The sequence below is a fragment of the Budorcas taxicolor genome, chromosome 3 (genome assembly GCF_023091745.1).
Source record: "Budorcas taxicolor isolate Tak-1 chromosome 3, Takin1.1, whole genome shotgun sequence".
Taxonomy (NCBI): Eukaryota; Metazoa; Chordata; class Mammalia; order Artiodactyla; family Bovidae; genus Budorcas; species Budorcas taxicolor.
The window spans coordinates 34,575,903-34,602,232 of record NC_068912.1 but is presented as its reverse complement, the minus strand read 5'-3'; the positions used below and the strand labels follow the sequence as shown (position 1 = coordinate 34,602,232).

The window sequence follows — 26,330 nt, the reverse complement described above, 5'->3', positions numbered from 1 at the left end:
TGGTTCCAAATAAGAAAAGGAGTACGTCAAGGCTGTATCTTGTCACCCTGCTTATTTAACTTATATACAGAGTACATCATGAGAAACGCTGGGCTCGAAGAAGCACAAGCTGGAATCAAGACTGCTAGGAGAAATATCAATAACTTCCTGTTCAGTTCAGTCGCTCAGTCATGTCCAACTCTTGGCGACCCCATGAATAGCAGCACACCAGGCCTCCCTGTCCATCACCAACTCCCGGAGTTCACTCAGATTCATGTCCATCGAGTCAGTGATGCCATCCAGCCATCTCATCCTCTTGTCCCCTTCTCCTCCTGCCCCCAATCCCTCCCAGCATCAGAGTCTTTTCCAATGAGTCAGCTCTTCACATGAGGTGGCCAAAGTATTGGAGTTTCAGCCTCAGCATCAATCCTTCCAAAGAACACCCAGGACTGATCTCCTTTAGAATGGACTGATTGGATCTCCTTGCAGTCCAAGGGACTCTCAAGAGTCTTCTCCAACACCACAGTTCAAAAGCATCAATTCTTCGGCACTCAGCCTTCTTCACAGTCCAACTCTCACATCCATACATGACTACTAGAAAAACCATAGCCTTGACTAGACGGACCTTAGCCAGCAAAGTAATGTCTCTGGTTTTGAATATGCTATCTAGGTTGATCATAACTTTTCTTTTAAGGAGTAAGCGTCTTTTAATTTCATGGCTGCAATCACCATCTGCAGTGATATTGGAGACCAAAAAAATAAAGTCTGACACTGTTTCCACTGTTTCCCCATATATTTCCTATGATCTGATGGGACAGAATGCCATGATCTTCATTTTCTGAATGCTGAGCTTTAAGCCAACTTTTTCACTCTCCTCTTTTACTTTCATCAAGAGGCGTTTTAGTTCCTCTTGACTTTCTGCCATAAGGGTGGTGTCATCTGCATCTCTGAGGTTACTGTGTGTCTAACAGGAGGCAGTGGGCAGTAGAACTGGAGGTGGTGCTGTCAGTTCCTGCTGAAGCAATATGATCACGGTTTCTGGAAAACGAAAGCCTAGAAGGTGCAGAACCAATCTGAGGGGAGAGGTGAGAGTAGCAGGGAAAGATCCAGGAGGAAGGAGGAATTAGCCAGTTTGGAGAACAGGAGCTGGAAATGAGAGTTCAAGGCAGAAGGAACTTGTACAAAAGTTCAAGGCCAGGAAGGGGAGCCACAAAGAGCTCAGGATGCAGAGCTGAAGGGGGAAATGCCAAGAGAGAAAGAGGGACCATACTGGAGAAGTTGATAGGGGGCAGATCATGAAAGGCTTCGCAAGCTCTGTTTGAACATCTCCTGAGGCCAACAGCTAGGCACTGAAGGCTTCCTTCCAGCAGAGGAGTGAGAGGACTGGCCTTGCTTATCAAATCCTGAGCTCTACTTCAAACCCAAAAGAGCAACAGAAGAGCAACAAGCTGCTAATGCAAGGCCCAGGAGAGCCCTCCCACATTAGCCAGCTCTGAACCGGTGAAAACCATGGATGGCATCTCTGCCTGGGTGCCCACCCTCTTTTCCAGCTCCCTCCCTGCAGGTACTTGTTCCCCCTGGACTGCCCACAAGCTGCCCAGGAACCCCATGGTACTACCTCACCTAGGATTCTGTTTCCTGAACTTGTAACAAGCTTCTAGCCCCTCACTCTACTCCCTACAACTCATTCACTCAACAGGGATTTAGTAAGTACCCACCAGTGTAAGGTGTGGGGCTTCCCAGGTGGTGCTAGTTGTAAAGAATCCATCTGCCAATGCAGGAAACTGGATCCCTGGGTTGGGAAGATCCCCTGGAGGAGGGCATGGCAACCAATTCCAGTATTCTTGCCTGAAGAATCCCCATGAACAGAGCAGCCTGGTGGGCTATAGTCCATGGGGTCACAAAGAGTCAGACACAACTGAAGTGACTGAGCATTTGAGTGTAAGGTGCTGTGCTAGGTCCTGTGGAGATAAAGAAGCAAATATCCAATGGTTTCTGCCCTATAAGATACTGTCACTTTTTTTTTTTAGCCAGATTCCTCAAGGCCCTGTTTGCTGCTAAGGAATGCTAACAAAGGGACAAGCCCAAACATTGGACTATCTTAGATACTTATCAGGCTTCTCTAGTAGCTCAGACAGTAAAGCATCTGCCTGCACTGCACGAGACCCGTGTTTGATACCTGGGTCGGGAAGATCTCCTGGAGAAGGAAATGGCAACCCACTCCAGTATTCTTGCCTGGAGAATTCCATGGACAGAGGAGCCTGGCAGGCTATAGTCCATGGGGTTGCAAAGAGTTGGACACGACTGCAAGATATTTACCACACAAGCAAGATACTTACCAGTAATCAGGCTTTGTTTCCATTACTCAACTTCCCTGGGCCTCAGTTTCTTCATACAAAAAGTAAAGGAGTTGGGCTAACTATTTTCCAGAAGGGGTTCCTTGAATTCTGGAGTCCTCAGATGCAGCACCCAAGAACTATTCTCAGTATTATGGTCTAATAGAAATCAGTCCATTTGAAAGTGGTACGGCTTCACACCATCACTCTGTAACAAGAGTATTTATGTTGATCTTTGTTAGCTTCTGACAGAAACTATTCAGTGTAATAACAGAGGTATTTCCTGCTGCTAAGAAAATGCTAATTGGCAGCCATACATGGCTGATTATCAAGGGAAAATGAATCATTTTTTAAAAATCATGTTAGACAAAAATATTTGAAAACATGGGGGAGAGGGGGATGAAAAGATTACAACTAGGCTAGTAAATCAGTGAAAGTGAAAGTGAAGTCGCTCTGTTGTGTCCGACTCTTTGTGACCCTGTGGGCTGTAGCCCACCAATCACCTCTGTCCACGGGATTCTCCAGGCAAGAATACTGGAGTGGGTTGTCATTTCCTTCTCCAGGGTATCTTCCCGACCCAGGGATCGAACCCGCATCTCCTGCATTGCAGGAAGATGCTTTATCCTCTGAGCCACCAGGGAAGCCCGTAAATAAAGTCATCTCCAACTCTAAAAATCCTGTGATTCTAAGCTGATAAATGAAATATCCTATTAATTTATTACACTTAACAGGTAGCGTGAGCATTTTAAAGGTAGATGTCAGTAAGGATTTGGGAATAGACATACTGTTCCTCATCCTTCCACTTTAGATGTCTGTAATCTAACAAAACTAAAGGTGAAAATTCCTAAGGAAATTCGGAGACATCAGAATTTTAAGGCCAGCCTTCCAATTACATTGACGACCTCCTTAAAGTGTTACCTCAGTGACCTTCATCCGCTCAGCCTGGGCCCCTGAAGCCTCAGGAACACCCATCACTGTTTGGAAGCTTAGCAAACAATACACTTTGGCACTGCCTTCACTGACAGGAAAGCAGTCAGCTCCCATCAAAGACTTGCCCTCAGAAGATATCAGGGAGCCCAGCCCTTTGAGGACAGTCTTCTTACACACTTTCTTCAGTGACTGTAGCTCCCAACACTTCCTTTACACTGGTTTTAAATCTAACATCCTGGGGCCAAACCCAGACAAAGGTGTTTCTCTTAAGTCTCCCCCTGAGTCTCTACTAGTCAGCTCCACCACTGGTATTAGCCATGTCCTACACCTCAGAGTTGGCTTGGCAGAGCTTTGCTGGGGCAAGAACAGCAATGCCATACCCTCCTGACAGGTGCACAAGCAAATGGCGTAAGACCAAGGTCTTAGCACAGTTAGCTTTGTGGCACTGAGGGTGGGACTCTCAACTCTTGGTAAAGTGGGAAGGATGTGGGAAAGTATGTGTGCATTTGTGCTAAGTCTTCAGTCATGTCTGACTCTTTGAGATACTATGGACTGTAGCCTGCAAGGCTCCTCTGCCCATGGGATTCTCCAGGCAAGAATACTTAAGTGGGTTGCCATACCCTCCTCCAGGGGATTGTCCAGACCCAGGGATGGAACCAGGATCTCTTACATCTCCTACATTGGCAGGTGGGTTCTTTACCACTAGCACCACCTGGGAAGCCCAGGTCAGAGTATGCCCATTCCCAAATCCTTCAAATAAAGCTCTTGTTATCAGGGAAATTTTTGGATAACTTTGGCTCCACTCATCAACCAGAATACTTCACTGTAAAGGCCTGAATGTTATAAAATTAAAATATGATGAAATCTGTGTTCTAGAAATTTTCACATAGATGCAAGACATGAGTTCAATATCTTAAACTGCCTTCAAATCTCCTATTTTCCCCTTGGAAAAGTCTCTTCAAGTGTCTCTCTGAAAGACTTCAATCCCACTCCTCCTACCCCAAGATCTGAAGCATTGCAAAAGAGACAGTTTGGTGTACTCAATAATCAGATTAAGAAAGGTATCCTAACTCATGTAGGAGAGGAGGAATTTTGAATTGAAGTAATCTAGGGATTAAAACGTTTTGCCACTCTCTTGACTCAAGATGGAGAAAAGAGTAGAGGTTCAGAGAGAGGGTCCAGTCTTAGGACTAGTAAGTCTTAGAAGCTCGTAAGGTGGAAACTGGAATCTACTGGAGGCCCCAGCTTCCAAGCCTGTGATTATACTGACAGGCCTTGTCTTAGATATGCCCTTTAATACGAGGAGGAAACAGGCACTCATTTCTCTTCCATGGGACAATTAGAGCCCCTACAGAAGCAGGCAGGGCTGGAAAGAAAGCACTGCTGCTGCTGCTGCTAAGTCGCTTCAGTCGTGTCCGACTCTGTGCGACCCCATAGGCGGCAGCCCACCAGGCTCCCCAGTCCCTGGGATTCTCCAGGCAAGAACACTGGAGTGGGTAGCCATTTCCTTCTCCAGTGCAAGAAAGTGAAAGTGAAATCGCTCAGTCCTGTCCGACTCTTAGCGACCCCATGGACTGCAGCCTACCAGGCTCCTCTGTAGGGGATTTTCCAGGCAAGAGTACTGGAGTTGGGTGCCACTGAAAGAAAGCACAGAAGCAGCTAAAACCCGCTCAAGAGCGGGACTTAAACACACCCCAGGAGGCCCACGCCCACCCAACCGCGGACCCGCTTCCGCTACAACCGCTTCCGGTCCAGAGGTGGGGCGTCCCCACGCTTCCGCCGCGCCTACGCAGGAAGGGCGGATAAGTGCGCGGGTGCAGTGTGGCGGTCACAGGCTGACTGCTGTGGGACGAACCTCACTTCCCTTAGTGTTGACCCGGGAGAAGGAACGATGGTGCTGGATCTGGATTTGTTTCGGGTGGATAAAGGGGGGGACCCAGCGCTCATCCGAGAGTCGCAGGAGAAGCGCTTCAAGGACCCGGCACTGGTGGACCAGCTGGTGAATGCAGACAGCGAGTGGCGACGATGTAAGTACCGGGACGTGCGGAGTATCCCCGGACCCTATCCCCAGCTTCATCTCTCGGATCTCCTGAACTTCCACCCTTCGTTCAGACTCTCTCCCAGGTTGCGATGGCTCCGAAGCTCTCTCTGTCCCCCTCAAAACGCATCCGGCACCCTAAAGTCGGATTATCCCTCTTTCCCCCTCTGCCGGGCTGTGCCACCTCCCTTCTCGGTGGGCCTGCCGATCGCTACTTCTGAGTCTAGGAAAGGAGCGTGGCGCAGGCGCATCAAGAGCTGTCAAGTCTTCCGGCTGCAAGGGTAGCCAGAGGAAAGCCTGGGTGGGAGGTTTGGAGAGTTCCCCTTTCCGAACACGTGTCTTTGGTCGCCTTCTGTCTTTTTCTCATCTTTAGCGAGGTCATAGTGATCTTTTTCTCTCTCGACAGAATCAGAGGTTTCAACCTGAGTCATATCTACAGCGCAGTAGGTTCACTCCGTCCATATTGAAAGCATTTTGGGACTGAGGAGGCCGCTCCTGGCTAAAAACAGTGATCCCGGAGCCTTGGGGAACTGAGCCTCCCCCTGAACTGTGGGCAAACCTTTAAGAACCGAGAATAATCTTCCTTGGTAGATCAGACATGGGGATAGGGATGTGGTGAAGCAAGGAAACGCTTTTAATTATTGAGGCTGTTTAGTTGTGATTTGTGGAAGTTTTCCGGGAAGGACATTGGTAGAGTTGGGCTAGAACCTGGAATTGGACCGGGCATCCTTCATGATGCTAAATAAAACTGTAGAACCCTCTGCCTATCAATCTGCCTAGACTAGGCGGAGTAGTCACCAGTTGGCCGGATATTGTCAAACACGTGATTTACTCTGTCTGATGCAATAGGTCTGCAACCAGCTAGAGAGCCAGGTTTATGACAGCTCACTGCATAGGCGGTCGCTGTCCAAAAATATGTTGGATTTCTATTAGGAAAGTTGATTTTCCTACATTTTAGTGTCACCCGTGTAGGGAAGGAGTTGAAGAAAGAGTTGGTAATATAAGGGTATTGGGTACCAGGAGAATATTAGTTTAGCTCAGGTATTCTACTGATTCTGGTGGTTTGTTTGACTGAAATCCCACCACCGGAATCCACATGTGAAGTTTTGAGTTGCAATTGAATTAAATGGGGGGGGGGGGAAAAACTAGTTTGGACACTGTTTACTGAGTCAGATGTCAGAAGTATCAGATTTTGTATTAGTCTAGCCATTGTAGCTCAGACTATAAAGAATCTGCCTGCAATGCAGGAGACCCAAGTTGGATCCCTGGAGAAGGGAATGGCAACCCACTCCAGTATTCTTGTCTGGAGAATTCCATGGACAGAGAACCCTGGCAGGCTACAGTCCATAGGGTCGCAAAGAGTTGAACGTGACTGAGCTACTAACACTACCACTAGCCATTGTCCAGTTGCGAATGACTTCAAATGTGTTACCTAATCTCTTGGGTATAATGTACAGGTCTGTTGGAAGTTCTGTCTTGTACCTGAGGAGTGGGTATGTGGTGAGGGGATGGATTCTTCAGGGACAAGGTTGTGTTTTGATCATCTGTGTGTCAGTACCCAGGATGTACGTAGACATATGTGTGTGCTAAGTCGCTTCTGTTGTGTCTGACCCTTTGGAACCCCATGAACTGTAGCCTGCCAGGCTCCTCTGTCCATGGGATTCTCCAGGCAAGAATACTGGAGTGAGTTGCCATGCCCTTCTCCGGAGGATCTTCCTGACCCAGGGATCCATCTGGGGTCTCTTGTGTCTCCCGCATTGGCAGGCAGGTTCTTTACCACTAGTGTCACCTGGGAAGCCCCTGCATATACATATAAGATATACATATACACATATGTACATATAATCCCAGTACCCCTCACTGTACCTGGTCCTTAGTAAGGACTTGACAAAGGTTTGTTGAAGTCTGTGTTCAGGGCACTTATCCATATGAAAAGTAGTTCACGTAGTTTATTTTCTACATATCTATTGATTTGATTCTTTTCTATTTGACATCCCTAGAAATATCAATAACCTCAGATATGCAGATGACACCACCCTTAAGGCAGAAAGTGAAGAGGAGCTAAAAAGCCTCTTGATGAAAGTGAAAGAGGAGAGTGAAAAAGTTGGCTTAAAGCTCAACATTCAGAAAATGAAGATCATGGCATCTGGTCCCATCACTTCTTGGGAAATAGATGGGGAAACAGTGGAAACAGTGTCAGACTTTATTGTTTTGGGCTCCAAAATCACTGCAGATGGTGATTGCAGCCATGAAATTAAAAGATGCTTACTCCTTGGAAGAAAAATTATGACCAACCTAGATAGCATATTAAAAAGCAGAGACATTACTTTGCCAACAAAAGTCCATCTAGTCAAGGCTATGGTTTTTCCATTGGTCATGTATGGATGTGAGAGTTGGACTGTGAAGAAAGCTGAGCACTGAAAAATTGATGCTTTTGAACTGTGGTGTTGGAGAAGACTCTTGAGAGTCCCTTGGACTGCAAGGAGATCCAACCAGTCCATTCTAAAGGAGATCAGTCCTGGGTGTTCTTTGGAAAGAATGACGCTAAAGCTGAAACTCCAGTACTTTGGCCACCTCATGTGAAGACTTGACTCATTGGAAAAGACTCTGATGCTGGGAGGGATTGGGGGCAGGAGAAAAAGGGGACGACAGAGGATGAACTGGCTGGATGGCATCACTGACTCGATGGACTTGGGTTTGGGTGAACTCTGGGAGTTGGTGATGGACAGGGAGGCCTGACGTGCTGCAATTCATGGGGTCACAGAGTCGGACACAGCTGAGCGACTGAACTGAACTGAACTGAACCAATAGTCTCCATAGCTATGATTTTTCTCATTTCTGGCTGCTTGAGGTGGACATTGAGGGATCTTGTTTCAAGATTCTTTTACATCTGAACCTCTGATCAGAAATTAGGGTTCTATCATTAACTGCAACAAGGAGTTGCAACCCAGAGCCACATTAAGAACTCATATCATGTTCCCTGACTGAGGACACAGCAAGCTTCATTAGTCCCTCCATTACGACTATATGTCTGCCTGTAGACCTCCAAGGTCGAGGGCTCTGTGTAGAACATAAAGCTGCTATGACTTTGAGTCAGAGCACCATACTGGAGTTTACTACATCTCTTCTAACTTCAAGGACTTGAAATGTGATTTCTGCCTTTATTTCAGAGTAATATGAGGACACATTTGAGCATATATAATAGGCATTTGTCTCAACTACTTCCAAAGTCACTAAATTTCCATGTATCTTGAAATTATCTGCCACTAACGGCAGGAATTATCGGTTGAAGTTGTTATTTCTTCTCAACCCTGTTGCACTGCCTTAAACCAGGCCCTTACCACTGGAGTAACTTTCTGTTTCTCTTTCCCCCCAGTCTCAGTTTGTTCAGGCCTGCACCTGGGACATGTGATCCATATACGATATTTCTGTTGTGGCATTTATGTTATTTTTTATATACAGCCTTTTAAAACTAGGAATGGAATTGCTAGGTTGTAGGGTAGGCACTGTACAATCTTGCCCTTGATATTGGCAGTCCTTCTAATTTTAGCCATTCTGGTGGATATATAATGGTATTTTGTGGTTTTAATTTACCTTTTCTTGATAACTAAAAATATTGAGCACCTTTTCATATAGTACATGTTAGCATTTGGACAGCCTGTTTTGGGAGGTATCTGTTCAAGCCAGTTGACTAGTTTTTATTTGAGTGTCTTTATTGAGTTCAGTTCAGTTCAGTTCAGTCGCTCAGTCGTGTCCAGCTCTTTGCAACCCCATGAATCACAGCATGCCAGGCCTCCCTGTCCATCACCATCTCCCAGAGTTCACTCAGACTCACGTCCATTGAGTCAGTGATGCCATCCAGCCATCTCATCCTCTGTCGTCCCCTTCTCCTCCTGCCTCCAATCCCTCCCAGCATCAGTCTTTTCCAATGAGTCAACTCTTCGCATGAGGTGACCAAAGTACTAGAGTTTCAGCTTTAGCATCATTTTTTTTTTTACTTTATTTATTTTTATCATTTTTTACTTTATTGTGTAGGAATTCTTTATTCTGTATACAAGACCTTGTAGATTACATACAATGCAGATATTGTCTCCCAATCTATGACTTGTCTTTTCACTTTTTTTTACTGAGTAGAAATTCTTGATTTTAATAATGTCTAATTTATTGATTTTTTTTCTTTTATAATTTGTGCTGCTTATGCTCTGTTTAGGAAATCTTTCCATATCCCAAAGTACTAAAAAGAGTCTCCTTTTTTTTTTTTCTAGAAGTTTTATCACTTTACATTTCACATTTAGGTAGATTTATCTCATTGATTTTGGTATATAATGTGAGATAGGGGTCAAAGCTCATTTTTTTAGGTGGAAATCTAATTGCTCATGATAAAATGCAGCCAGGTAGGAAAAGAAGGGCACTTCCTTAATCTGATAGTAGATATTTATCAAAAATCCATAACTAACATTATTCTTAATTATGAAGTATTGAATACTTTACTTCTGAGGTTGGGAACAAGATGAGGATGTCTGTTGTCCTCAGTTTTCATCAACATCATGTTAGAGGTTCTGAACAGTATGAAATAAGGCAAGAAAAAGAAAGAAAAGATTGGAACAGAAGTAAAACTGCCATCTGTCCTTATTTGCAGATGACTTGTTTGTATATGCAAAACTTGAACTGCTAATATTAAATAAATTTAGCGAGATCACTGTATACAATGTATAGAATGAATAATGCTGTTTATATATACAAGGAACAATTAAGAAGTATCTGATACCTACAAGTATATTTAATTAATGACATTCAAGATCCCTACGCTGAAAACTACAGAACATTTCTAGGAGAGATTAAAGATAGTGAAGGAACATGCTATATTCATTGATTGAAACATTCTGTATTGTTACTGTTTTTTAATTGTCATATTTTTCTTTTATTTCCCAGCATCTCGTACAGTGTTTTCTTTTGTATTCCCAACACTTAGCACAGGGCCTTGCCAATAAATGGGATTAAACCATTAAAAAAAAATTATAAGTAGATACAGATTTACAGAAAGTTACAAAAATAGTTGAAGAAATCCTTCACCATTTGCCCCATTGTTAACATCTAATGTAACTGATACATTATCAAAACCAAGAACTTGACATTGCTACCATCCATAGACCTTATTCAGATTTCACCAGTTTCACATGTACTTGTTTGTGTGTGCCTGTAGTTCTGTGTGAATTTGTTGTATGTGTAGATATGTATAACCACTGACACACTCAAGATACACAACTGTTCCATCATCACAGAGATCCCTTTTGTTAGCATCCCTCTGTATTCCATTCCCTTCCCCTGCCCTGTCTAACCCCTGACAACCCTTAATCTGTTCTCCATCTCTGTAATCAGTGTGAATAAGTGGATGAGAAAGTAGTTATATAGTTTGTACTGAAGTTAAGTTTAAACTTAGGTAAAGTTTGGCACAACTTTAAAAGAATAGCCATGTCTAGGTGCTGTCTCATCTCTTTGTTGTTCAGTCACTCAAGTCATGTCCGACTCTTTGCAACCCCATGGACTGCAGCACACCAGGCTTCCCTGTCCTTCACCATCTCCCGAAGCTTGCTCAAATTCATGTCCGTTGAATCAGAGATGCCATTCAACCATTGCATCCTCTGTCGTCCCCTTAAGTTGGCTCTTCACATCAGGTGGCCAAAGTATTGGAGCTTCAATTTCAGCATCAGTCCTTCTAATGAATATTCAGAATTGATTTCCTTTAGGATTGACTGGTGTGATCTTCTTGTAGTCCAAGGCACTCTAAAGGGTCTTCTCCAACACAGTTCAGAAGCATCAATTCTTCAGCGTTCAGCCTTGTTTATGGTCCAGCTTTCACATCCATACATGACTATTGGAAAAACCATAGCTTTGACTATACAGACCTTTGTCAGGAAAGTAATGTCTCTGCTTTTTAATATACTGTCTAGGTTGATTATAGCTTTTCTTCCAAGGGGCAGGCGTCTTTTAACTTCATGGCTGCAGTCACCATCTGAGGTGATTTTGAAGCCCAAGAAAATAGTCTGTCACTGTTTCCACTGTTTCCCCATCTATTTCCCATGAAGTGGTGGGACCAGATGCCATGAGCTTTGTTTTTTGAATGTTGAGCTTTAAGTCAGCTTTTTCATTCTCTTTCACTTTCATCAAGAGGCTATTTAGTTCTTCTTCGCTTTCTGCCATAAGGGTGGTGTCATCTGCATATCTGAGGTTATTGATATTTCTCCTGGCAATCTTGATTCCAGCTTGTGCTTCATCCAGCCCGGCATTTCACATGATGTACTCTGCATATAAGTTAAATAAGCAGGGTGACAATATACAACCTTGATGTACTTCTTTCCCAGTTTGGAACCAGTCCATTGTCCCATGTCTGGTTCTAACTGTGGCTTCTTGACCTGCACACAGGTTCCTCAGGAGGCAGGTAAGGTGGTCTGGTATTCCCATCTCTTTAAGAATTTTCCGGTTTGTTGTGATCCACAGAGTCAAAGGTTTTGGCATAGTCAATAAAGCAGAAGTAGATGTTTTTCTGGAACTCTCTTGCTTTTTTGATGATCCAGCGGTTGTTGGTAATTTGATCTCTAGTTCCTCTGCCTTTTCTAGATCCAGTTTGACCATCTGGGAGCTGTCGGTTCACATACTGTTGCAGCCTGGCTTGGAGAATTTTGAGCATTACTTTGTTAGCATGTGAGATGAGTGCAATTGTGCAGTAGTTTGAATGTTCTTTGGCATTGCTCTTCTTTGGGATTGGAATGAAAACTGACCTTTTCCAGTCCTGTGGCCACTGCTAAGTTTTCCAAATTTGCTGGCATATTGAATGCAGCACTTTAGCAGCAGCATCTTTTAGGATTTGAAATAGCTCAGCTGGAATTCCATCACCATCACTTTGTTCATAGTGATATATACTACGTTATACTACGTAGTGTAGTATACTACTAAGGCCCGCTTGACTTTGCACTCCAACATGTCTGGCTCTAGGTGAGTGATCACACCATCATGATTATCTGGGTCATGAAGATCTTTTTTGTATAGTCTTCTGTGTATTCGTGCCACCTCTTCTTAATATCTCCTGCTTCTGTTAGGTCCATACCTTTTCTGTCCTTTATTGAGTCCATCTTTGCAAGAAATGTTCCCTTGATATCTCTAGTTTTCTTGAAGAGATCCCTAGTCTTTCCCATCCTATTGTTTTCCTCTATTTCTTTGCATTGTTCACTTAGGAAGGGTTTCTTATTGCTATTGTTGGAACTCTGCATTCAGATAGATATATCTTTCCTTTTCTCCTTTCCCTTTCACTTCTCTTCTTGTCTCAGCTATGTGTAAGGCCTTCTGAATCAGCCATTTTGCCTTTTTTACATTTCTTTTTCTAGGGGATGATCTTGATCACTGCCTCCTAAACAATGTCACAAACCTCTCTCCATAGTTCTTCAGGCACTCTATCAGATCTAATTCCTTGACTCTATTTGTCACTTTCTCTGTATAATCGTAAAGGGTTTGATTTAGGTCATACCTGAATGGTCTAGTGGTTTTCCATACTGTCTTCAATTTAAGTCTCAATTTGGCAATATGGAGTTCATGATCTCATCTCTGGCCATCATTTTACCTGTCCAAAGCTAAAAGACATATTGTTGCTAAAACTTAGATTCAGGAGGTCCAACTTCTGCTAATCAGAGTTAGACTGATGAATTGCAATACCATGATGTTAATTTGGGCCAGAGTACCTATGCAGGCTGATTAATGCACAAAAGAAAACAAAATGTAAGAAACTGAATTCTTTTCAAGGCTGCCAGATGAGCATTGCATCAAAGCAAAGGAAGTTAACCATTTTCAGCATAGAGATGTAGCATCCAAGCTCTTGAGAATAGAAACTTGACTGCCTTTTTTCTAGATCCTGGTGCATACCACATAGTTTTCCTTAAATGAATTTAAGATAATTGAACAGGTTATAGTTACATAAGTAATTTCCAGGTTTCTCAGATTTGTTACTTCATTTACAGTGGTATCATCCAAGTTATGATACGTTTTAATTTTAGTCCCAGAATGGCCTTTTCATTCACCGAATGCTGGGGAATCCTATTGTAATCACCAATATAAGCTGTCTATATTCGGGGCTCTAAAGCTCTAAGATTTCACAACTTCATGAGGCACATCATTTAGTTCTGCCTGCAGTTTGACCTTGGGCTGAGATCAGTCCAAAGGAACCATGATTAGGAATGAGGTGTGTTAATTATGTGCCTGTCTTTAGTACATTCTTGGGTTCTTTATTCTTCAGGCAGATTTCGGGCGGACAACTTGAACAAGCTGAAGAACCTATGCAGCAAGACAATTGGAGAGAAAATGAAGGTAAGAGAACTCAGTAAGAGACTGGAGAAGAGCCATTTTCAAGAATCGGTGACTCCATCTTCTGTCTGCAAGTATGCTTTAGTCCGTTCTGGCTGCTGTAACAGAGTTCCACAGACTGGAGGACTTATAAACAACAGAAATTTATTTCTTACAGTTCTGGGGGCTGGAAATCCAAGATTAAGGCACCAGCAGATTGGCAAGGGCTCACTTCCGGGTTCACTGACAGTCTTCTTGCCGTGTCCTCATGGCGGAAGGAGCAATGGAGCTCTCTGGAGCCTCTTTCATAAAGGCACTGATCCCATGACCTACTCACCTCTGAAGGACCCCACTTCCAAATACTGTCACATTAGGTATTGGGTTTCAGCATGTCAGTTTTGGAGGACACAGATATTCGGTCTTGTAAAACAAGATTCTTGCCACACAAGTCACTCATTGTCTCTTCTGTTCTTAATAATGTGAATTCCGCCAGTAATCCCTTCCAGTTATTTCCTGAGCTCAACCTACACTGCCAGAAAGGTTTTCCTGTGGTAGATTTCAGAGTCTTTATCCCAGTGTCGTCATACTCTTTAAAAGAACACACTGATATTGAGTCCAAATCCTAGACTTTGGTTTATGTGACTTCAAGCATGTTAACTTCTGAGCCTCAGTGTTCTTGGCTGTGAAATGGCAATTCTAACACTTAACCTTTAGAATACAATGGTGAGAACTAAAACTTTTTAATACAGAAAACCTGGCACAGTGCCTAGACCATGGTAGTTATTTAGCAGTTGAGAGTAGCAGTGGTTGGCAAGTAGTTACTGGCCTTCATCCAAGAAAAAATTCTTCCTGTCCTGAAGAATGTTAACTTTCAGCTCAACTTTGTTTTGGCAACCAGATCAGTTCATGTTTTTAATCTTTCTTCAAAAATGCCCTGTTAGCTCTTTAATCATTTTTCAAAAAACATGTTAAATGTAAGCCACAATCTGTCTTGGTTTTAAGTTGTAAACCTCTAAAATAAACCAAAAAATTGTGAAATTTAGGAACCTGAACCAAGAAAGATCGTAACAAAAAGATTCCCTTGGAATCTGACACCTTATCCTTCATGACATTCTGCAGCCTTCTCTTTAACACTGTTTTGTTACACTTTCAGCATGTGACAGGCTATAGAAATTGACATGGATGGTAATGGTACAGTTTTCTTCCTGTGGTGAAACCCTTGACACTAAATCAGTTGCCTGTCAGGGACACCATACTAATGTTAATTTTCATATATACTTCGGCCTGAATGTTTTTGGGGGCATATATATAGACAGTGCCAACCAAGTATTTTTCTTAGCAAGAAGATGGGAGTATTTTCATTTGCATTAACGTTCTTAGATCCCTAGCTGCTGGTCCTACAAGGAGTGTTCTCTCTCGCTGTCCTTTGAAACAATACTAGCGGTGCTTTAATTTGTATAGCACCTGAAAGCATTCAGAATCCTTTCACATACCTCTCATTTTGGTTTTGATCTTTGCTGTAAACCAGGAGTATAGGTAGTACATTTGTTAGCCCTATTGAAAGGGTAGGAAATACCTACCTAAGGTATTGAAAGGGTAGGAAATGCCCAAGATAGGTATTTCCTAAATAGGCTTAGGAAATATAGGAGCTTGTCTAAAATCATGCCATAAGTTAGTTGCAGAGCCAGAACTTGAATTTGCTCCCCTGGATTATCAGAGAGCAAGAGGGCCTCAGCTATCTTAGCTACCAAATGGAATATCTTGAATATCTTGAGGTTTAGGCCATTTTTTTTTTCTACCTTGGTAGTCTATGCTTGTTCTTATCAAGACTCATATACTGTCAGACTTTTCCAAATTTAAAGATGATTTTTCTTGAATCACTGAAAGGTGGTGTGAGTTGGGTTTTGATAGAATCTTGACTTCTTACTTTGGTGTATGGAATGTCTAATGAAAGTGAAAAGTAAAAACTGCTCAGTTCAGTTCAGTTCAGTTCAGTCGCTCAGTCGTGTCTGACTCTTTGCGACCCCGTGGACCCAATGGACACCATGCTTCCCTGTCCATCACCAACTCCTGGAGCCTAGTCAAACCATAACCCATCAGGCTCCTCTTTCCATGTAATTCTCCAGGCAAGAATGGGTTGCCATTCCCTTCTCCAGGGGATATTTCTGACCCAGGAATCAAACCTGGGTCTCCTGTATTCTTTACTGTCTGAGCCACCACAGAACCCTAAATCTTTAGAAAAACATGATTTTGTATATTATTTTATTTTTACTTACAAAGCAGACCCTAATTCTTCTCAACTTATTTTTACATGTGTTTTCCTGAGGTCTTACAGGTCTTGTTATAATGGGCTTTGATAATATTCTTTATCTCCGTTTAATTTAGGAAGAATTTGACTCTTCAAATTATCTTCTCCTTAGCTCTGGGTAAAGTTTAAAAATGATGATTTGATAGAATATTGTAAGGAAGGGTGAAGAGAGAAATCAGAAGGGAAAAATATCTAGTCACGGGTACACCCTTGCCATTTTGCTACGGCACATTGATTACTCTAAACTTATTTTTGAATTCTGTGGCTTTTTTCCTCAAAAATTGTGTTTCATTGGCTTCCTGATACTTCATCATCCCATCCATTTTTATCCTGAGCCTCAGGCCTAAGGACTGGGTTTGTTCTCAGCAGGTAGACGGGGATTCACAAATTGATACAGAGGCATCTGCCCACCACTGGCTCCTGACCAGCACTGAGCATTTTCACATGATCCTGGGACCATAACATTCTGTGTCCACGTCAGACATTTTCTTTTTGAGTTCCTGATACTGTCAACACTCTGACCCCAATAGGTTAATCCATCTGTCCAGGATCAGAAAGCTAGGAAGTGGTGGGATGAGGACTTGAAATCTTGACTTCTTACTTCTAATTTACTGATGTTTCTCCCATCTGTTGCCTCTTTTAGAGACTCTAGGTTATGTAGAATTCTGTGATTAGTTTATATGATGCATGAGTGTGGTGTGCACTTTATAAAACTATGTCAGAAATGTTCTAATTAATTTTTTTCCTCTCCCATAGAAAAAAGAGCCAGTGGAAAATGATGAGTCCATTCCAGAAGATGTATTAAATCTCGATGATCTCACTGTAGACACTTTAACTGTAAGTTATTGTCCTTTCCTGGACTGGGATTGTGTTCTTTTATCTTGACTTTGTTCCTGGACGAGCAAGTCCTGACACTATGCTTCATCCAGCATTGCTGCATTCTTGAATTTCTGCAGCTGGGATGTAGCCTCATCTACCTTGTTAATCTTGATACTTGAGTATTAGAGATGAGACAGGTGGAGTGGAAAAGTCAAGATTAGGAAGACAAAAAAAAAGAGTAGAAAGAAGGAAACAGGAGCTGAGTTATATTTGATTTATATAACTCCATTTCCACAGAGTCAGGAATTTTTCAATTTATTATAATTCAGTAAATATTCACTACACTGTAATTTTCAAGTTTTTAGTCACTGAACACAAAACCTGCAACGCAGAAGCGTGACAAGAGCATAAACACAAAAAAACAAGCCCTTTGCTGTACTTAAAGGGCTCACTTGGGGGTGGTATTCCTGACCTGCCCTACCTGCTAAGGGTCTCCCCAAGAAGTCAGAGGACACTTTGAAACCCCTGCAGTAAGGAATACAAAATAAGTTTAAGAGAAGTTCTCTTGCTTCTAATAAATTTGCACTTTTTCTAGAGAGCAATTAAATGTGTAGTATGTTGGTTTAATCAAGACACTGAGAGGTGCCCTCAGGAAATGCATGGCTACTTCTTGTTGTGTGGCAGAAACTAACAACGATATAAAGTAGTCATCCTCCAATTAAAAATAATAAAATTTAAAGAAAGAAAAAGGAAAGTACAAGTTAAGAGAAAGGCTCTTAAAGAGTTATGGTATTAACACTCCTGAGATACATGGGAATAAGAGGAGTGGCTGGAATTTATCCATCTCTGCCTTAGGCACCCTGAAAGAAAATGCCAGTGGATTTGCCAAGCAAGACTATATATATCCCTGTGTGAAATGACTCTCAGTTCTTTGAAAGCCTCCAGTGTCAATTTTGAAAATGCTATCACAAGAGTTGTCACTAGAGTGCAACAGGGTTGAGGCAACAGAATTTGTTCCCCACCTGGTCCTTGACTTACTGTGGCCTGGGGCGGGCGTGGCCTTGTTCACCTACAGAACCTGAAAGTCTCACAGATCAAAAAAGTCCGCCTCCTCCTCGACGAAGCCATCCTGAAGTGTGATGCCGAGCGGATAAAACTGGAAGCTGAGCGGTTTGAGAACCTTCGCGAGATCGGGAACCTCCTGCACCCGTCGGTGCCCATCAGCAATGATGAGGTAGGTGTCAGCGCCACAGCTAGCGGCTGCCTTGTGTTGCCCCTCTCCACTGGGAAAGGGGGTGGGGGTGGGAGGGGGACGGTGAAAGCTGGCACTCTCGGTCTAAGAAAAGCAGGCTCTTTGTGTGTTTGCCCTGCCCACCAATTGAGAACTGTGAAAGAGTCAGATCCCCGCCTGATTGGGAAATGGCAGAGACAGCAGGTAGGTGGAGACTCCTGGCACAGAAACCTCTCCTAAATCGGGCTGCTGCCCCATCCACTGCGTGTTGCCCCTGGTAGCAGCTCGCCTTGTGGGAGGGATCTGCAGAATCAACCTCACCCCTCACCCACACCCTGCTGAGAAGCCGCAGGTTGAAGGGAAATCTGCATGATAAAAGTTTCCTGCTGAGTGGGAGCTTCCCCAGCACAAAGCGGCTCAGAGCCCAGCCTTTGTTCCCTGACACCCCAGCCGTGGCAGGGCCCATCTGTGCCTCTTTCATTCATTCCCTGGAGAACTGAACATTAAACTCATTGAGGGCTGGGGTGGCAGACTCAGGAGGTCAGGGCCCCGAGCCCGCCCTCATGTGGCCCCAGGACCAAGGAGAGCCTGGAAAAAAAGAACTCTACATTCTCCTCTGTACCCCAGGCAATGAGGATTGTCCAGGAGAGGGTTTTCCCTATAAAGGATTTTCCAGGGAAATGCCATGGACGGAGGAGCCTGGTAGGCTACAGTCCATGGGGCCGCTAAGAGTTGGACACGACTGAGCGACTTCACTTTCACTTTTCACTCTCATGCTTTGGAGAAGGAAATGGCAACCCACTCCAGTGTTCTTGCCTGGAGAATCCCAGGGACAGAGGAGCCTGGTGGGCTTCCATCTGTGGGGTCGCACAGAGTCGGACATGACTGAAGCGACTTAGCAGCAGCAGCAGCAGCAGCAGCAGGAGTCATTTGAAAGGGTTAAAAAAAGAGAGCGAATACTGCAGATCTTTTGGAAAATCATGATTTCAGTTCCATGGCTAGAATTGCTTCTAGGAATTTATAAATTATTATTTTTCTGTTGAAGACAAATTTTGTACCGAATTCCCTTCTCTAGTCCCTGTACACAAGGGCCAAAACCTAGTGTTTGAGTTAAGTGGAGACATCACAGATTGTTCTTGGAGATTAAGGTTTGGAAAAATGGAGGCTTGTAGACTTAAGAGCTCATGCATCTCTCTCTCCTGCTCTTACTTCCTTAGGATGCTGACAACAAAGTAGAGAGGATTTGGGGTGACTGTACGGTCAGGAAGAAGTACTCTCACGTGGACCTGGTGGTGATGGTAGATGGCTTTGAAGGCGAAAAGGGGGCCGTGGTGGCTGGGAGTCGAGGGTACTTCCTGAAGGTAAGAGTGCGAGGTTGGTTATAACCAGTGAGGTTGGTTATAAAGAAAGAACTGCAAAAAAGAAGTGCAGAGAACGTAACCCACTTAAAGAGGCCAAACATCTGCCTTTCTATTACAAACTTACTGGCAATTAGATGCAATTCTCTTTCTAAAGCAGGAGAGTGCTTATTGGGATTCCCTGGAACAAAAGCCACTAAGTGATCCTCCACAATGAATATATATGTTTTGTTGACTGAATTAGAACAGTCTCTGCCTTTAAGGAGCTCAGTGTAATTGGACAGTCAGACAAGTAGCATAAGTGCTGTAGTGTGAGAAGCCCTGGGTGCGAATGGATGGGCAGAGGCAGCAAACCCAGATCTGCTGGGACAGAGGGAGGATGCCTTCAGGAAAGCCTTCCAAAAAGCACATGGTAAAGTCATTGCGAAAATACTGTCCTGATAGGTTTATTGTGCATTTACAAATAAGTCCAGTGTTTTAAGACTTCGCACAAGGAAACTCTCCCATGTGCCTTGGGTACATAATCCTTTTCCTTTGCTTTGTATCTTAAGAGGGAATGCTTTTCAGATGATAAGCTGAGCTCTGGCGTTAAGAAAGAGTCTAGAGTCCATTGTTGTTGGGTCTACAGCCTTTGCAGCCTCCCGTGTGCCCCCAGCTGCCTCTGGGTGTAAACACCAGCAGATGAGCACGATGGTGACGGCCCCCAGTCACACGGTGCTCTGTCTCTGCTCCCTCAGGGGCCCCTGGTATTCCTGGAACAAGCACTCATCCAGTTTGCCCTTCGGACCTTGGAAAGTCGGGGCTACACTCCCATTTATACCCCCTTCTTCATGAGGAAGGAAGTCATGCAGGAAGTGGCACAGCTCAGCCAGTTTGATGAAGAACTTTATAAGGTGAGTAGCCTGTGGCAGTGTAGCAGAATCTCCTTAAGGTAAGAAGTTTAATTTCGAAGACACAGCACTGCTCTCCAGCAAGACTTCCTTGGAGGACGGAAATGCTATATACAGCGGCTGTTGAGCACTTCGGTGGCTAGTGCAATTGAGGAAGTAAAATTTTAATCTTGATGTAAATGACCACGTGTGACTAGTGGCTACTGTTTGGACAGTCCAGATGTAAAGCCTATTTTTTCTTTCCCTACATGGTTTATGTGATGCACTGAAATTGATCTTTGGCACCGTGAGCTTAGAAAAGAAGCTCGTAGATTATTATTAAGTTTGGACAGAAGGAAATTGCCAAAGTGGCTGATCATCCCACTCCTGACCCCAGACAGGAAGCTTCCACGGAGGAGATATACTTTCCTTTGGATGGATGTAGCTTCCAGTTAATGGCACTTTCTCAACCATGAGGCATCTCAGGGTGAGCCAGAGGATTTGAGTTGAGGTACAGAAGGTCATTCTGAATCAGTCAGCTTTAACATCCGCCATCGCTCCTGTCTGTGCCAGAATTTCTGGTGTCTCTACTGACGGCTGCCCGTCACAGCTGAGTTCACTGCTCACTTGTCCCCCTCCTTCAACACCGTCCCATCAGGGGTGGAGGGTTGGGAGAGGGACTGTGTTCCTATTGGCTATTTCCTTCTTAAATTCATGTAGGAAGTAGTTAGACAAGTGCTCCTGGCCTCATCTGATTTATCTATTTAGAGAGATAAGTTTACTACCCAGAACCTTCTTCCCACTAGGTCCTGTTGGTGAGGTCAGAGTTATGTTTTCTTTCAAGATGCCGTGGGAAACAAAATGCTCTCTCCAAACATTAATACAACCTTGGGACCCTCCTCTTCTTCCTTTTAATGAGAGGAACATGTGTATTATCAGATGGGACCTCTTTTTATCTTTTCTCTTTTTTTTTCCCTCCCATCTCAACCCCCAAGATTGGATAAGTGATCACTGACAGAACTTTAGAAGTAGATGCCCTGTAGGTAACACCAGGGAGAAGCTTATATGAAGGATTATGAGAAACACTACGTAGCAGGTGCTCCCTGTGTTCCCTGCATTCTCTGTCTCTCATCCGGATGCTTCTTGGATCCATAGGCAGGGAGAATCGCAGATCTCCATATAGAGGAATTTGGGCTGGCACTTCTTAGCTCATAACCTCAGTTCATTAATTCTCTAGAGCAGTGCTGTCCAACAGAACACTCTGTAGTAGTAGAAATGTTCTCTGTGTCTGTCCTATCCAGTGTGGCAGCCACCAGCCACAAGTGGCTGTTGAACACTTGAAATGGGGTTCATGCAAACCCAGGAATTAATTTTTAATTTAAATAGCCATATGTGGCTACTGACTGTACCATATTAGGCCACAAGCTCTATTATTTTTATGTTGCCTATGAATAGCCTCACACGGGGCTAAGTTCCCACTGTTAGTTAGCAAGGTAGTTTCCCAGATTTCCAAACGCTGGCCCAGGAGAAGTTTGCTCTCCTTTTTAAAAAAATTTTAATTAAATACCACATGACAAAATTTGTAAGCAGTGGTGGGAAATCGTCTTCTTTCCCATTACCTAATACAGTTGTCACTTTTAATATTCTTTTGGTGCCTTTTTTCATACATATATTATTTTCTCATACTTCTAATCACACTGTATAGATTGTCTTTTTACTTCACACTGTTTCAGAAGCGTTTTTCAGTGTAACTGCATGGTCTTCATAGCCATCACTTCTTAATGGTTATATAATATTACCTGGCATGGATATAGGCTACCTGATTCTTCCCCTGTTGAATACTTAGGGAGCTTCTGGGCTTCCCTGGTGGCTCAGTGGTAAAGAACCCTCCTGCCAATACAGGGGACAAGGGTTCAATGCTTGGGTTGGAAAGATCCCCTGGAGTAGGAAATGCATATTTATGGGGCTTCCTTTTTTTGCTATCAGTGTTTCATTTATTAGGTAAAGTAAAAACAGTATCACAGGGAATTCCCTGGTGGTCCATTGATCAGGGCTGCCTGCTTCCACTGCAGGGGGGCATGGGTATGATCCCTGGTTGGGGACATGAGATTTCACATGTCACAGGTTACACCCAAGAGAAAAAACATAGTATCAGAATATTTCATCTTTTGCATTACTTGATCTCTAGTAGGGACTACGCTTTGGACTGACCCATTCACTCCCTTATCTTTTTAGCATCTCCTGCCCACTCTCGGGCAGGGACTGAGGAAAATTCATCCTCCCATCACGCAGATCTTCTCTGTGGCTTCTTGCCGGAGCTGAGGTTCTCCTCCCTGAGTCTTAACTAGCAAACATTACCCTCCTCCCACAGGTGATTGGCAAAGGCAGTGAAAGGTCTGATGATAACTCCTTTGAGGAGAAATATCTGATTGCTACCTCTGAACAACCCATTGCTGCTCTCCACCGGGACGAGTGGCTTCGGCCAGAGGACTTGCCAATCAAGTATGCCGGCCTGTCCACCTGCTTTCGCCAGGAGGTGGGCTCCCATGGCCGTGACACCCGCGGCATCTTTAGAGTCCATCAGTTTGAGAAGGTGAGTAGACAGGTCAGGGTGAGGAATGGGACTCTTCTGTCTGTCTCTCCAGGGTGGTTAGTGGGGAGACAAAATCTGTGCCGTTCAGCCCCGTCCCAGCTCCAGCCTTTCCTCTCGTCGCCCCCATCTGTGTTTGTAGGGAAGAGTGGAGAGGCTGGAGGACGGACTCAGGAAGCAGGCAGCCTGAGTCCAAAGGCCCACTCCACCGCCTGCCGCTGCATAACCTTGAACTAGCTGCTGAAACTCTTGGTGCTGTGTCCTCCTCTGTGAAAGGAGGACAGTGGTAGTTCCTGCCTCATTAGGCTACTGTGAGGATGAAACCAGTCATCACATGGCAAGTGCTCAGCACAGTACCCGGCACATTCGTGGGGCACTGTTGACAGCAGCAGTCGTCGTTGCTGCGGCCCCAGCCAGCCCAGTGCACCCCCTATCGCTCCCCAGGGGCCCCAGCCCTGCCTGACTCCCAGTGGAGTAGGAATAGGTCTTTGTTGCAAGGATAGCTCCCACCTCAGCGTTCGGTTTATTCACCCCACCCCGTTGTCCCCGTCTGCTCGGGTCTGTCCTTGCAGATAGAGCAGTTTGTCTACTCCTCGCCACACGACAACAAGTCCTGGGAGATGTTTGAGGAGATGATCGCCACCGCGGAGGAGTTCTACCAGTCTCTGGGGATCCCTTACCACATCGTGAATATCGTCTCAGGTATCGGCCTCCCTCTCCTGCATCCCACAGACACCACCCGGGCCAGTGGGGCTGCCCTACAAAGAAATAGCCCGCAATCCAGTTAATTGCCCACGTTAATTAAAATATCACACTCTTCTCCCTTGGGAGCTTTTGGTGATAAGAATATCTGGGCATGATTTTTCTTCTGGGGATAGGATGTGAATTAAAGAATTCTTCAGGCTTGCTAAAGGTTTGCCTTCTGAAATAGCATCCCTCCTTCATGAATTCTAGGGGTTTTTCCTTGCAGGTTCTTTGAATCATGCTGCCAGTAAGAAGCTTGACCTGGAGGCCTGGTTTCCGGGCTCGGGGGCCTTCCGTGAGTTAGTCTCCTGTTCTAACTGCACAGACTATCAGGCTCGCCGGCTTCGAATCCGATACGGGCAGACCAAGAAGATGATGGACAAGGTTAGACTGTCCCTGAGGAGGCAGGCGGCGGGGCCTTTTAGCACAGAGTGGAGCCACCTTATTTTGGCCTTTGGGGGACGTCATGTCCCAGCATCATGGGGAAACCTGAGCTGCTCACTCTAGGCCAAAGAGGGAATCTGAAAATGACTTTCACTGAATCAGGACTGAGTCCTTCTAGATGGAAACCTGAACCTAGCTCTGTTCTACAAAATAATTCTATTTTTTTCTCCTCTTGGTTTTGTTCTCTGTAACTCCAGATAAAGAGATATCCCCATTTATCCACACAGAACAAGATGGAGGCAAGGTCTTCCTTCTCGTGCAAGAAGGTCTGGGTTGTAGGCTTATCTTTCCAAACCCAGTTTGCAGGCCCTCATCTTTTGCAGGTCGGGCTTGAAAGGGGTTGAAAGAAGGAGGCCGTTGGGTAGTCTGTCCCTTCCCTCAGAGGGCCAGGAAGGGCTTGAGTATAACTGCTCCGTCTGGGGACCATCTCCTCGCAGGTGGAGTTTGTCCACATGCTCAATGCCACCATGTGCGCCACAACCCGCACCATCTGTGCCATCCTGGAGAACTACCAGACAGAGAAGGGCATCCTCGTGCCCGAGAAATTGAAGGAATTCATGCCGCCAGGTGAGGCTCCCTGCCTTCCTCCTCTCGTGCATCTTCCCACTCCACACCAAGTTTTCTTGTTGATTCACGGGCCCCCAAACTCTGCCTTGTCCTCTGGTGCCAGGCACTGCAAGGGGCACGGCTGAAAGTAGCCAGTACAGGTATGTTAGTCTGTTTAAATGCAGCTAAAATTCAGGCTGCGAAAGGAAAGGAACAGAGGAAAGCGGTGCCCACCGTTGTCTTGTGGAACTTTCCCCAGAGGTCCCTGGGCTTTGACCCTTGAGGAATGGCAGGTTATCTGGTTGACGCTTCCCTTTCAGGTCTCCAAGAACTGATCCCCTTTGTGAAGGCTGCGCCCATCGACCAGGAGCCCTCCAAGAAGCAGAAGAAGCAGCATGAGGGCAGCAAGAAGAAAGGGGCAGAGAGAGATGTTGCCCTGGAGAGCCAGCTGCAGAACATGGAGGTCACCGACGCCTGAACATTCCTTTGTCCCCTCCACCAGGCTTCCGCTGCCATCTGCTGCAGTCTCAGAGCCTGCCTACAGGCAGGGAAGCCTAGCACGCATGCCTCGCCCACCCCGTCTGACTGCATTACTCAAAGGGGAGCCATCTGCCACGCACAGTGTGACTTTCTCTTTTCTCATTTGGGCATAGGGTTCATCACCAGTGACTGATGAAACCAAGTAATAAAGCATCTCTGAGGGAGGCCAGGACTCTTCCTCAGTCTTCTGCCTGGGGCTTGAACCCTGTCTCTGACAGTTCTCCCTGGAACCATATTCATCCCTGCTTGTCCTGCTATATATAAGGTTGTCCATGTAGCAAAGAGAGCCTTTGAGGAGGTAGGGGAAGGCAGGAATAGCTTTCATAAAGGCTCAAGGGGAAGGTGAAAGCTTTGAGTCTTATACACACAGGCTTGCAGGGCAAGGGCAGGATCCTCCTTTGTAAATGCGCTCCTGCTTTGTTAAAGCAGTTAGGTAGGACCAGCTTAGAGACCTGAGTTGATATAAAAAGCTGCATAGCACATCTGTTCCCTGGGAAGGGCTTCACAGAGAGGGAGGGAGGCGGCGAGACATCACAGTGGATGAGACTATATTTAATCTCAAAAAAGCCCTTAGATTCGAGACACACGGAACAGGGAGGGCCTTATTCACAGCTGCCTCTCTCCAGTCATCCCCAAATGGGAGACTAACTGCCTGGCAGCTTGTTGCTACAGCTCTAGAGAATCGATAGCGCCCACAGGATGGGGCTGGTGGGAATGATGTCTTCCTTTCTCTGGAGCTTCCACCGTTGGCCTAATGGCCAGTTCCCCCTTTCCCTTGGGGAGGATGCTGTTTAGGCTCTTAATTTACCTGCTGCCTTTCATCTGCAATCTGCAAACACTTCACTTTAATAACACCTCTGTTAGTTTAGTGCTTCTCCCCTAGGAGCCTCAAATACCTCCTGTAGGTGATCTCTTTTATCTCTGTGGCAGTCCCAGACAGGAGGGCAGGGACATGATTATATCTTTCCCATCACAGGGAAGACAGTACAAGGTGGGGAGGGGTGACGAGAAAACACGGCCTCCTGGAAGCCAGGAGTCCTGACTCCTCAGCAGGGCTTGATGCTTGCTGTGTTTCTTCGGCAGGATGAGAACAGGACTCTGGCCTGCCACATGGGAGCTTTATTTCATTTTCCCTAGTCCCTAAGCAGCAACTTCCCTGGGCCTGCTGGAGCTTGCTTAGCACCCAGGAAAGAGGCCATGTGCTTGCGTTTCCACTGGGGGCTTGGGCTGATCCTGTGGATCCTGCTGCTGGGAAACCCCATCAAGC

At 45.0% G+C, this 26,330-nt stretch overlaps 1 protein-coding gene across 1 annotated transcript; it reads left to right on the top strand.

The window, feature by feature from the left end:
• Positions 1 to 5,018: 5,018 nt before the first annotated feature.
• Positions 5,019 to 25,266, top strand: SARS1 (seryl-tRNA synthetase 1). The gene is made up of 11 exons (XM_052636651.1): positions 5,019 to 5,272; positions 13,568 to 13,638; positions 16,679 to 16,759; positions 17,817 to 17,975; positions 19,190 to 19,333; positions 20,068 to 20,223; positions 22,571 to 22,792; positions 23,362 to 23,491; positions 23,760 to 23,917; positions 24,415 to 24,544; positions 24,844 to 25,266. The coding sequence occupies exons 1-11, from the start codon at positions 5,137 to 5,139 to the stop codon at positions 24,999 to 25,001; spliced, it is 1,545 nt and encodes a 514-aa protein (XP_052492611.1). The 5' UTR covers positions 5,019 to 5,136; the 3' UTR covers positions 25,002 to 25,266.
• Positions 25,267 to 26,330: the final 1,064 nt, after the last annotated feature.